Source organism: Odocoileus virginianus, unplaced genomic scaffold, assembly GCF_023699985.2.
Source record: "Odocoileus virginianus isolate 20LAN1187 ecotype Illinois unplaced genomic scaffold, Ovbor_1.2 Unplaced_Contig_8, whole genome shotgun sequence".
NCBI classification, from domain to species: domain Eukaryota; kingdom Metazoa; phylum Chordata; class Mammalia; order Artiodactyla; family Cervidae; genus Odocoileus; species Odocoileus virginianus.
The window spans coordinates 2,079,378-2,093,052 of NW_027224325.1; the positions used below are offsets into that span (position 1 = coordinate 2,079,378).

Genomic DNA, 13,675 nt, shown 5'->3' on the forward strand with positions numbered 1-13,675 from the left:
ATCCATTCTTCTCCCTTTTCCTTACTAACAGAACCTTAAAGGTTTTTCAAGGCAATGAGTCCAACTAAAAAGAAAACACTTCTCAAAATGATAAAGTGATACGCATTCTGGCAATAATTTATCAGTGGAAGTTGCTTCTGGAACAGCCAATAGCACCTCTTGCACCTTCCTCCTTCTTCCTTCCTGGAACTTGGATTCAGAGTGCAGAGACGGATCAGCTATCTTGAGAACACAATAATGAAAACCATACATAAGGATGGCACAAGAGAGAGCTAGAAGCAACTTGGGTCTCTGATGACATGGAGCTGCCATGTGTGTCTGCATGCATGCTAAGTTGCTTCAGTCATATCCAACTCTGTGCGACCTATGGACTATAGCCTACCAGGCTCTTCTGTCCATGAGGATTCTCCAGGCAAGAATACTGGAGTGGGTTGCCATGCCCTCCTCCAGGAGGGAGCTGCCTTAACATTCCTAAATATTACCTCTGGACTTCTTATGTGACAAAAAGGCTCTATTAAGTTAACCCACTGCAGCCGATTTCCTATTATATGCAGTAATGGCATCTACTTTATTAACTCAAATGTCTTTCCATATTTTCCTTTTAAGTCTAGGTAATGTGTTGTTGTGGCTAAGAATGTGATCTCTTTTTGACTACATTTTTAAGCTGGCTACCACATGTATATGGGAATGTTCTTATATCATGTATCTGCAAACAAACCTTATTTATTATTTCAATAATCCTGCCATTATTAGTAAAGTATACAATATCAACTGTAAGAAATATTAATCATTTATTTTTCTTGTCTTTATACTTGTAAAGTATAAAGTAAATACTTGTAAACTAAAAAAACTTGTAAACTATACTTGTAAAGTAAAAAAAACAGTATTTTCTTGTCTTTTATACTTGTAATTAATCTATTTTCATTGAAAAAGATAAGCACAAATATAAACCAAAACAAACAACAAACAAAACAAATTACAGTAATCCTGTGATCCCAACATAGAGAGTTAACATTTTGGTATGTATTTTCCCACATTTCAATTTCTATGCACATCTATATACTACTTTATTTCTTTTCTTTCTTATTACTTTTATTTCTGAGTCTTAAGATGCATACATTCCCCTCATGATTTAACATCTCATAAAACGGGATGCATCGTATAGTGACAGCATCTTAAAACTGTTATAATTTAATTGACAGTATTTTCACTTTCTTAATGGCACATAAAGTAAGATGTACCTTTCACAGAATTTAAGATGCAAATTCTAATACAACTGTTCATTTAAATACTTATTTAAAAAATAAACTAGCACAACACTACATGATGCTTCATGTTTTAGCTTAATATATCATAAACATATTCCCAGTTCAATATTTCTATCAGTTTTTAATGGTTACATAGGATTTTGGCCTACAGATATTTAATTTAATGTTGGACATTTAGACTGCTCCCAATTTTTCACTATCATAACCTTGCTTCAAATAATCTTTTTTACACTTATATGCTTATTTCCTAAGATAAATTCTTTGGACTTGTGGGTTCAAAGGGGATTGACTGTGAAAAGGCATCTGCTATTTGATGCCATACTACCTTTGAAGTGTACATTAATGAATCTAAAAAGCCCTGTCATGTAATGTTAATAACTGTGGGGGAAAAGGGGGAATATGTATTTACTTTGTTCCTGTATCTGAACAGGAATCCTTGTTTTCCTATTAAATATAATGTCTTCTGTTATTCTTACCAAGGAGAATTAGGGACAGCTGGAAAGCTTGTGTAAAACTTAATTCCTTTTACTTGCATCGTTCTTTTGTTAGGGACAATTCTCTCTTCAAATAAACTCCTATTTTCAGAGGGAGGAAGAATTTCCTAGTATGTAGAATATTTACAAAAGCTAAGACATGAAGTTACTCAGCATCTTATCTTCAGACATCTGTTTTACAGTATTTCTACTACCTTCCAGGCACAGTATATCTAACAGAAATAACTATTACCTGATCTTCATATCCTTCTATCTTCACAGGTGTGAACTGATCCATGTTATACTGGGCAAACGCACTGTTTTTTTTTAAAAGGAAGAAGAGGGAGAGAACAGAATTATATATAAATAAGTATAACAGGTAGTTCAGGGAATTCCCTGGCAGTCCAGTGGTTAGGACCCCATGCTTCCACTGCAGGGGGCACGGGTTCGATCCCTTGGGGAACTACAATCCTGCATGCCATATGCCACAACGGGGGGTGGGGGGAGGTAGTTCACAAAACAGTGAAAGAGAATATGTAACTGGGGCATCATTCATTATAGAAATTATAGTGGTTCTGTGCAAATTTTAGGTTTGCAGAATCTGGTCCCAAAATGAATTAAAAAAAAAAAAACACAACAGTATTGGACAGGGCAGAAGATTATTTCACAAGCAGCAGTTCTTAAAATATTTTCTACAGCTAAAATCCAAACCAATTATATATCACACCAAATGCCTTTATAACAATTATTTGTTGCTCTGCATCAAAAAAAAAAGAAAAATAAAAAACTTGTTCCAGCTCCCCACCCCACCTCTGCTCAGTCATTATCCAACTCTGGTTTCCTATTTACAAAGGAATTGTGGGCCAGGTGGATAGACAGTAACTGAAAGAGTACTTTGTACTGAAGAGTAAAGCAGATAAAACCAGAGAACTGGAGGCCCTAATAGCTAGACAGTGTTTAAGATTTAAAACAGACAAGAAAATCAACCAACCAACCACAAATTTAATGTTTTTGAGGACAAGGACAATGATTGGATAGAATAATCATGTAATTATTCTTTGGTTAACTCTATTAAGGTACCTTCTCAGTATCTGCTATTCTTGGCAATGTGAGAAACATCATCACTTCTCAGTACCAGCCTAATTTTTCTACAACTGACAGTTATAAAAAAAAAAATATGCAGCATGAACAAAAAGAACTACAGAAGAAAGTGTAATAGCTAACATTAAATTCTGTTGAACAGAGAAAAAATATCTGAGTAAAAATAAAAATAAGACCATACATAATAAACTAAAGAAATAATGTTTGGAGGGAACAAGCTTTCTCCAAGGGGGGAAAAAAACAACTAAAAAAAAAAAAAAAACCATAATAAAACTGCTTTATTTTGAAGTATTTTAAACTGTTTTCAGGGTACTAGTTTATTATCAACATGGTTTACCCAATATTACAATAACAAGTAAGTGGGTTTAGAAAGATACGTACTGTGCCGCCCCTTCCCTGAGGAGATTATCATTATTAAGTAGTAGCCGGACATCTGAGGAAACAATGTTAAAGATGTTAAAATTCAAATGTTCAATAGAAGGCAAACTTGAGAAATTTTAGCAGAATTCTAAATTAGATTTCTAGAAAATCAGGCTTTGCAAGATTAGGTATGGATATACTATATATGTTGAAATTCTAAAAATGTACATACACAAACAGATGCTAATAATGTTCACAGATTTGCATAGATTTGTGATATAATAAAACAATAAATTCTCAAGGAGTTTGATATAGCAAATGAAAAACATGGTTTATAGAAACTTAAAGTTAGGACTGATAACTTATATCTAAAGAATCCTTGTAAAATAAATTGTAGGCTTTTCTGTAACAGATCAAAAGAGCTGGGCACAATTCAGTCAGTGGCAGCGAAATTGCTAAACATACTTTCCTCGGAGCATCTAGTGCAGGGCCTATAATCTTTTCAAAAGGCTGTGTGTCAAGAGTCCAGTCACTTTTCCTTTGGAAGAGGAGGGTCCCTGTTACTAAGAAACTACCAAGAATTAACTCCAAGTGTGTGTGTGTTCAATATGACTCTTTGTGAACACATGCACTGTAGTCTGCCAAGAGAGAAGGCTGATGATAAGGAAAAGGCAATTGACTCTTAGAGCTTCTGAAAGAAGGGGCTGGCAGACCTCAATGTGTAGCATACCAATAAAAACCAGCCGTCATGTCATAAGTAGCTTGCCAATTCTTAATCTAATGCTTTGGTATCAACTATTCTCATGATATTCCTATAAAGTACATTCAATTGTCAGAAATAAAACAAGGTACTTGTTTTAAAAAGGCCACTAATTAATAAGTCAAGAATTTATTTGAGCTAATCAGCTGTATAAAGTTCAAGTTGCAGGAGAATTTCTAAAAGCTCTGTTGTTGAAAATTTATACTTGGTCAATATGGAAGACAGACTAGGCAAAGAAAGGCTGCATTTGTTTTCCTTGTTAGTGCTCAAATAGTCAAAACAAGTCTATAAAGAAGAATGTCTTGATTTACTTCTTTTGTGTTATTTTACTCCTTGTAAATAACATTCATATTTCTCCTAGTTGTTTTTCCTCTGCATCATTAATTTTATCAGTGGAGATTATTGATTGTTCCACAATTTGTGGAGCTCTGAGCCAGGTGCAAATGAACATCATACAGTTCCCCTAACTAAGGAGGTAACCTTTTAATGTAAAAGTAGAATTTCAAAATAAATGTTTGCTAAACTGAACCAAGATGCACAAAGATTATGATTTTACTTAAGGGGAATTTTAAGATAAAATCGGTTTACAACTTAAAATGGGATTATGATGATAGACATTAATATAGTTATATTGCCTCATTTACATTTTTTTATTCTGTAAGCTATGTTAAGACAGTAAATAGTATGGAAGGTTGTAAATATATTGGAATAGTGGTTTTCAAAATGGCTGTGACTCAGAATCACCTGAAGGACCCGATAAAGCAGATTACCCATTCCAACCCAGATCTAACGAATCTTAGGAGGATGACAACACTAGAATCTGTGTATTTAACAAGCTCCCTGGATACAGTCAGTTCTGCCCCAGTGGCTCTAGAAAGTGTCCTGAACTATGGCACTTCTTGAGTAAAAGCACTGAAGAGATTTAAGCTATGATTTATAATGATAGATAACTATGAAATTTAATATTATTTCTACATTGATCAATACTGAACTACTTTAAATCTTTTCTCACATAAGATAGGTATCCTAATGTATTGGGGTCTTAAGAGCATGCTTTTGATGCAGACCTGGGTTTAAATCCCTGCTCTGACACTTACCAGCTGGGTGATAGGGTGATATTGGGTAAGTTATGTTAACCTCTGAATTCTGATTTCCTTAGCTATAGCTATAATGTTCTAAGGATTAAGAGAGACGGCAAACATTCAATAAGTGCTTGTAAGTGATTAAAGAGGGTCTGAAATAACTAAGTACTAATCTTTACTCACCATTGAACACTTCATTGAATTCTCCTGGGGGTGCATGAGTGATAAATTTAGCAGCTATGCGTACCTAAAGAGAAATAAAATTTACATTAAAAGAATTATGAAGAGTAGCATATAAGATGGGAAGGAATTAACAGACAACAAAATTTTTATCACATCCCTTGAAATATAATTTCGTTTAAATCTTACTGGTTAGCAGCCTTCAGATTCTCCTTTCACAAGACATCTCAAAGTGTTTATTATCCATACAGGTATGTTCTAATTTGGGGATATACATGCTGCTTTACTTCTTTTTAAAAAGCTGAAAGATCAATTTTGGTCAAGATATACTATAGTCACAAAAAGAGAAAGCTACAATCCTATTTATAAACCCTCAAGCAAAACTAAATTAAATTGGTTTTATACCAATTTATGTTTATGGTGTTTATCCCAATACAAGGATGATTCAATACTAATAAATCAATGTAACTTACAAATTAAAGAAGCAAAACCCTGTGATCATCTTACCTTACGCTGGAAAAAAAATTCAATACCCGTTCAAATATCATAATACAACAACAAAACTACTAGTTTTTAGTAGGAATAGAATAAACTTACTTAACTTTATAAAGGGTTATCTACCAAAGCTCTATAGCATACTCAATAATTATGAAACATAAGCAGTGTCACTAATTTTATAAGCAAGACAAAGATGATTCTTGTCACCTAGACTATTCAACACTAAACGTCCTAAAGAATGCTGTGGAAAATATTTATTCTATTATTTATTCTAAATTTCTCTCCTTCCCACTACTGCCAGTCTGTTACTGGGACTCTGATTAGAGATGGATGCTGAAATGTTAGGATCTAACCTGCGTATCTAATTGTTTCTCCTATGTTTTATCTTTTCTGTCATTTTATGCCTGGTGTAGGGAGAATTCCTCAGCTGCATTTTCCACCTCATTAGCATGCTCTTCAGTTGTGCCCATTTTGCTATTCAATTCTATTTTAACTTCCAAGACTTGTGTGTGTGTGTGTTGTGCGCGCGCGCGTGCAATAATCTCTGGTGTCTCCTTGAGGATATTAACTATACTTAAAGTCTTGTTCTATGGACTGTTTCCTAAGAATTTAGATATACTGTTGATTTTTGTACTTCTCTTTCATGGTACTGTTGCTTCTCTTTGAATTTATTTTAGTTTGCCTGTTCTGTTTAGCTGCAGTTTATCTCCTTGATTGTAGGGGAGGCAAACAGTAGACTTGCTGCTGAGAACGTGTGAGCAGATTATCTTCTGAGTGAGCATTCTATGGTCATAGGCTACCTGGGGCACTGCCCTGACTCTATGCTCCCAAAGCTCCTTCTCAATGCTATATTCTGAGGGCTAATGCTATTGTCTGCTGCTGCTGCTGCTGCTAAGTCGCTTCAGTCGTGCCCAACTCTGTGCGACCCCATAGACGGCAACCCACCAGGCTCCCCCGTCCCTGGGATTCTCCAGGCAAGAACACTGGAGTGGGTTGCCATTTCCTTCTCCAATGCATGAAAGTGAAAAGTGAAAGCAAAGTCGCTCAGTCGTGTCTGACTCTTCGCTACCCCATGGACTGCAGCCTACCAGGCTCCTCCATCCACGGGGTTTTCCAGGCAAGAGTACTGCAGTGCGTTGCCATTGCCTTCTCCGGCTACTGTCTGCAGCTTAGCCCAAATGGGAATGAGAGGAGTCGCCATGTGGTCCAGAAAGCTTAGAGACCAATTCTGCAACTAATCCATTCCAAAGTTGTTCTGAGTTCTTCCCTTCTTTCTCCTTAAATTGATGTTCTCCAGAAAAGCCCCTACTTCCACAACAGTTTTCTTCTTCAATGGGTTTTGGGTTTCCTCTGATCTTATTTTTTTCATGTTTTTGAACCATTTCACTTTTTATCAAGAACTGCTTAAGAAGAATCTGCCTGCCAATGTAGGGGACAAGGGTTCAATCCCTGGCCCTGGAAGATTCCCCATGCCACAGGGCAACTAAGCCTATGCACCACAACTACTGAGCCCGTGCCCCAGTCTGTCTTTTGCATCAAGAGAAGCCACTGCAATGTGAAGCCTGCACACTGCAACTGGAGAGTAGCCCCCTACCCTGCTTACTGCAAGCAGAGAAATCCTGCGAGCAGCAATGAAGACCCAGCACAAATAAAATAAACAAAATTTTAAAAATAATATGAATAAAAAATTAACGTTGTATTATTTTTAAAAATTGCTAAAGAAAAAAACCAAACAAACTTTGGTCCACTGATGACACGCTTACTAATTTAAACTATTACTAATTTATGCCTCTTCCCATTCCATTTTTTCCCTACACTTTCATAAAAAGTTTTGGCATAAAAGGTAAGGTAAAAACCGTGTATTTAATCTGCTATAGAAATCAACCTCTCATCTCTCAACAAGTAAAACATAAAATACAAGGAATGTAAGAACCTATATAATAGAAAGAAAACCATCCAACAATCTGGAGTATCATTTAATTATATCTATATATGTGTAAGTGTGTAATAATGTGTAAGTATAACAATGATGTTAGCAATGAAATACGACTGACCTCAAAGGGTCTCTCATATAATTCCCACACACTATGAGGCTACTAAAAATTCCCTAATATCTCATGTGATGAATATAAAGCTGATTCAAGTTACTGACAAGGGGCAAAGAGGAACATGTATACCTAACAATAAACTGAGCTCTACTTTCCAGTTAGGCATGCTCTGTTGATTTCTTCCATTTCCTTCAAACAACTTTAAGTTCCTGTTGACTAAAATAAAATTAAAGTTACCAAAGTCAAATCATTCTTAAGGCAGAGAAAAAAAGACACTGAGTCTTTGGAAAATAAAGCTGGGGTTGAGAATTTGAAAAAGAGGGAAATAGTTTACAACTTTGGCATCCCTAGGTTTATATGGAAGATCTTATATGATTTTGCCCTTATTTTAAAAGGAGTAAAAGAAAAGCTGCTTCATAACTAAACTTATCTTTTCAGGCAAGAAAGGCTGACTGACTCATGCAGCAAGGCCGAATGAAAACCCTTGATTCTAATTACTAGGATCTGTTGGTCCGTTAACTAACTAGATTTGTGATTCTGGAAGCTTTGCTAACTTTTTTTGATTCTGAATTTCCTCAAAATAATCCAACTCCTAAAAGAGATTAGGAGATCTGCAAAACTTCTCTGAGCTATAAAACTCTCTGTATCTTTAAGACTTAGAAGACAAACTTGTATATAGACCATCTGGAAGCAGGGTTGAGGAATCCATAATACAAACACCTTCAGGTATTCTTATGCACGTACAGTTTCAGAACTCTGATGTTGCAGGGTAATGGTAGATACCCTGTGACGAAAACTGATGAAAACTGGTGGAGATTAAGAGGAAATACTCCATAAAGCTCTTATATTAACTAAGCAACAACAATAAAAAGATATGAGTTTCTAATAAGGAAGTAAGAAGTGCTTCTCAACTCATGAGAATTACACTATACAGGACTACAGTTCTAATATGGATTTCCAATTGTGTATATATGCTTTGCAAGTGCACTTAATCATATTACTGTACTTGTTAACTGTTGTTATCAATCACTTATTTAAGAAATTAGCAAACCAAAAAAAAAAGAAATTAGCAAACCTATTTTGAAAAGCAAACCTATTTTTTTAGCCTATTTGTGGTAAGTCTGTTGAGCAGCTATGGTCTTTCTGTCAAGGTGCATTTCCCATAATGCTTACATAATTAAGAAACTCCCCAGTCAAGAAAAATTAAGTGCATGCAATTCAAAAATATATTCATATGCTACCCCAAAAGCAACTTCCCTTAAAAGAATAAAGCTACAGCCATATTTTACATACTACGTATTAATGTTTGAATATATAACAATAGAAGTTACCAAACTGAAAATTCACATTACTCATATTTCTGAAGTTACCCACAAATTTTCAAGTTACAAAATTTGATGGAAATGCCATAATTGAAAAAGTAATTTGGATAATGGAGAAACTGACACTGCATGTAAAAAAGCAGCAGTTTATCCATTCAACATTTACTGAAGAGCTAGGAAGAGTCAGTAAATAAAGATTAAATACTGAATAAGACACTGTCGCTGTCCTCAAGGAATCTGTCACCTAGACAGTAATATAGCAAGCATTAAAAGGCACACTGAAGCACAAAGGAAGATGCTGTCAATGCTGTCAACTCTACATATGTATTTAAGGAGGGCCTGGGGTGACTTTCAAAGGCAATGATGTTTCAGCTGGATTGGAGGATGAGTAGATACCAAGGAGAGCATTCCATGCAGAGGGAACAGTAGGTACAAACTAAGACAACATAGCTCGACAAACTGAATGGAGATATTTTAAAGATATGTATAATGTAAAACAACATTATTTTTTTCCACAGATTCTTTTTGCATTTTCAAAAATACAGGTTTTTAAAACTACATATGTATACCAATCATTTATGTCAAAATGCAATAAATTTTTATTATCATTATGATAAACTGAGTTGCTTGAAAAACTCTTTTAAGTTTTAATATCTAATACAATACATATAAGGGCTTCCCTAGTGGCTCAGCAGTAAAAAATCTGCCTGCAATGCAGGAGACGTGGCAGATGCAGCTTGGATCCCTGGGTCGGGAAGATCCCCTGGAGAAAGGCATGGCAACCCACTACAGTATTCTCACCTGGAGAATCCCACGGACAAATGAGCCAGTGGGCTACAGTCCATAGGGTCGCAGAGAGACACTACTGAAGTGACTGAGCACATACACACAATACTCAGAAGCCAAATAAATAAAAATTCAATTTTGGGAAATTCTCTGGAGATCCAATGGTTAGGACTCTGTGTTTCCACTGCACGGGACAGGGTTTGATTCCTGGTCAGGGAAGTAAGATCTGACATGCCACATGGTGCAGTCAGAAACAAACAAAAAAAAGAAATAACCAAAACGCCCTCAATTTCTATGTAAACATGAATAAAGATAAATGCGCCTCTATATTCACTGCAGCATTATTTACAACAGTCAAGATATGGAAATAACCTAAATGAATGGATAAAGAAGTGATGTGGAGTATGTGTGTACACATATAAACACAACAGAATATTAGACTTATGGACATGCAGAGAGGGGAGGAGAGGGTGAGATGTATGGAGAGAGTAACATGGAAACTTATATTACCATATGTAAAATAGATAGCCAATGGGAATTTGCTGTATGTCTCAGGAAACTCAAACAGGGGCTCTGTATCAACCTAGAGGGGTGGGATGGGGCAGGAGATGGGAAGGAGGTTCAAAAAGGAGGGGACATATGTATAACTATGGCTGATTCATGTTGAGGTTTGAAAGAAACAACAAAATTCTGTAAAGCAATTATCCTTCAATTGAAAAAATAAAATTACCAGGACTAAGTGCCACAAAGTAAATGCTCAAGTCATTAAAAAGCACTGGTACTCTGAACAAACATACAAGACATAAACCAAACTGATATACTACTTGGAAAAAAAAAGAATGAAAATCTGCCATCTGCAACATGAATGGACATAGAGGGCATTATGCTAAGTGAAGTAAGTCAGAAGAAGACAAATACTATATAATTTCACTCACACGTGGAATCTAAAAACACTCAGGGTAACGGAGCAGAGGAACAAAAAGGCAGTTGCCAGAGGGAGAGGGCTGGGTGGAGGAAAGAAATAAGTCAGGGAAATTAAGAGGTAAAATCTCTAGTTGCAAAATAAATTAAGTGACTAGTATGAAACGTACAGTGTGGGGAATATAGTCAATAACTATGTATCATCTTTGTGACATACCTTAACTAGACTTACTGTGGTAATTATTTTGAAATGTATAGAATATCAAATCACTATGTTGTATAACAGGAACTAACATAGTGTTATAGGTCAACTATACTTCAAAAACAAACTCATAGAAAAAGAATTTAGGGGTAGGGACAGATAGTCAAAAGGTACAAACTTCCTGTTAACAAGATAAGTACATACTAGGGATGTAATGTACAAGATAATACATATAATTAACTGCTATATATATGAAAGCTGTTAGTTAAAGAGAATAGGTCCTAAGAGTTCTCATCATAGGCAAACTTTTTTTTAAAAACTATTTCTTTACTTTTGTATATGTCAGATGGATATTCATGAAACTTACTGTAATAATCATTTCATGATGTATATGAGTCAAATCATACACTGTACACCTTAAACTTATAGTGCTATACAGTCAATTATATCTCAATAAAACTGGGGGACAACAACTTGATTTTTAAGAGTGTAAATGAGCTCTGCAAGCAAAAATGTTTGAGAAGTGTTCTGTTGATAACATGAGTTGACTTTTACCATGCTGTTGAGTGAATAGGGTTGCAAAATGTTGCATGCCTATCTTTTTTTTGAAGTATATATATATTTACATAAATGTACAGCTACTAACTTGTAACTGGGACCACCTCTGACAGTAGTATTATAAAAGCTTTTTTTCTTCCAATTTTAAGCTCATTTCTATGTTCAAAAAATTGTATACTAGAAATTATTTGTATGAAAAAATATTTTTTAAAAGGAAAAAAAGGGGCATGTCAACATTTCCTATACAGTAAATAATTTTTTAAAAATTATCTGAGAATATCAAGAACAGGAGAAATGTCCAATTAAAGAAAACAAGACATCTCCTAATTTTTAAACTGACGTGGGGAGACTTGAAGATATATATGCTATGGTAAGGTGAAGTTTTTTTTTTTTTTTTAAGGTGAAGTTTTAAATGAGCAGTTAAAAGAAATGTAATTATCATTAGATGCCAACATGGGGTCCTATCACTGTCATGGTACACGACCTCCTTTTTTTACTTCTGAGAGTTAGTAAAAAAGACAGATTAGTCAACTCTCTGTATTTGTGGGTTCTGCATATAAGGATCGAAAATATTTTGGGGAAAAAAATTCCAGAAAGTTCCAAAACTCAAAGCTTGAATCTGCAACACACTAACTATTTACATAGTATTTATATTATATTAGACATTACAAGTAATCTAGAGACGATTTAAAATATATGGCAAGATGTAAGTTATACACAAATCCTACACCATTTCACATAAAGAACTTGAGCATTCTTGTATTTTGTGATCTGTGGGGGTCCTTGAACCAATCCGCCTACATGAGATGACCATACTCAGTATTAGATAAACATCTGACAGTCTTTGAAGACAGGCTTTGAAGTGTTGAGCTGTTCTGTCAATATAACAATACCATAAAAACACCTTGAAGGAATACATGTAATATAAGTAGTAGTGATACATTCATATAATCACTATAAAATCTAAAGTGTGCTTGATGGGTCTCTTTTACAATTTCACCCCCTCTCATTCTTCTACTGTTTAGTTCCTAGACCTACGACTACACTCCCACCTTAGGGCTATTGCAATTTTTATTTCTTTTTCCAGAAATGCTTTTCTATCAGAGTTCACTTCCCTCTTCATTCAAGTTCAAATACCACCCACTAAAGCACCCTTCTCTGACTTCCTGACTTCTATAAATTACCTACTGTACCCCCCATACCCTTCATAATTCTTGTCCCTTTACTTGCTTTAAATTTCTTCAAAGAACTTGCCACTGAACATATGGTTATTGCTCAAGACCTCCAAAAGAATTCCAAGAGTGTAGAGCAGAGGCCTGCAAAGTGCTAAAGGTCCAGACAATAAATGTTTCAGAGCTGTGTGGACCACATGATCTCTGTCCCAATTGTAAACTAAAGGAGCCTGCATTCCAGTAAGACTTTTTTAACTGAGGTACAACTGACAAATAAAGCATAAAATAATTAAAGGGTACAATACGAGTGTTTTTGACATACACACACACATCTATAGTGTGAAAGGTTTACCCCTACTGAGTTAACATTATTTTAGATACTGCTATTTGTATTTCATGTAATTTTCACATCATGAAATATTCTTTTGATTTTTTCCCCCAGCAGGCCTTAAAAAAGCAGGCAACGGGTGAGATTTTCCAACTCTTGGCACAGGGCGTAAGAATTTGTTGTCTGTTAATTGCTGTATACCTAGGACTAAGACCTGGCACATACAAGGAATGTAAATGAATGAATACTATTTTACTGTTTACAAAACTCTTTCATAACCTCTCTTTTGATCTTAAAATAGTTTGTTAAAATAGGCAGGGAAGAGACTATTATTTCCATTGTAAATGAAGGAACAGGTTCAGAAGTTCCCTGTCCAAGGTCACATACTTAACAAAGGGGCGGCAATGCACTAGACAATCGACTACATTATGCAATACTAACAGGTATTAAAATTCAGGAGAATTTTATATAAAGTGGGATCTTGTGAGTTTGGCCTAATCCTTTTAGAATTTCTTTAAACCAAGAATTGAGACAAAACTTTGCGCATGAAAGCTGCAGTTGTCACAAAGTTGGGAGGGATAAATAGAATGAAAAACAACTTTAAAAGCCCAAATTT

The 13,675-nt window shown here is 35.2% G+C and overlaps 1 protein-coding gene across 1 annotated transcript in view; it reads right to left on the reverse strand.

Moving 5' to 3' along the window:
• Positions 1 to 13,675, reverse strand: part of CAPZA1 (capping actin protein of muscle Z-line subunit alpha 1) — a 44,090-nt gene that overhangs the window by 14,498 nt on the left and 15,917 nt on the right. Inside the window, exons 2-4 of the mRNA XM_020871524.2 lie at positions 5,228 to 5,291; positions 3,224 to 3,275; positions 1,995 to 2,058 (exon numbers count right to left, since the gene is read on the reverse strand). Coding sequence (XP_020727183.1) covers positions 1,995 to 2,058; positions 3,224 to 3,275; positions 5,228 to 5,291 — 180 coding nt within the window. The remainder of the gene's footprint in view (positions 1 to 1,994; positions 2,059 to 3,223; positions 3,276 to 5,227; positions 5,292 to 13,675) is intronic.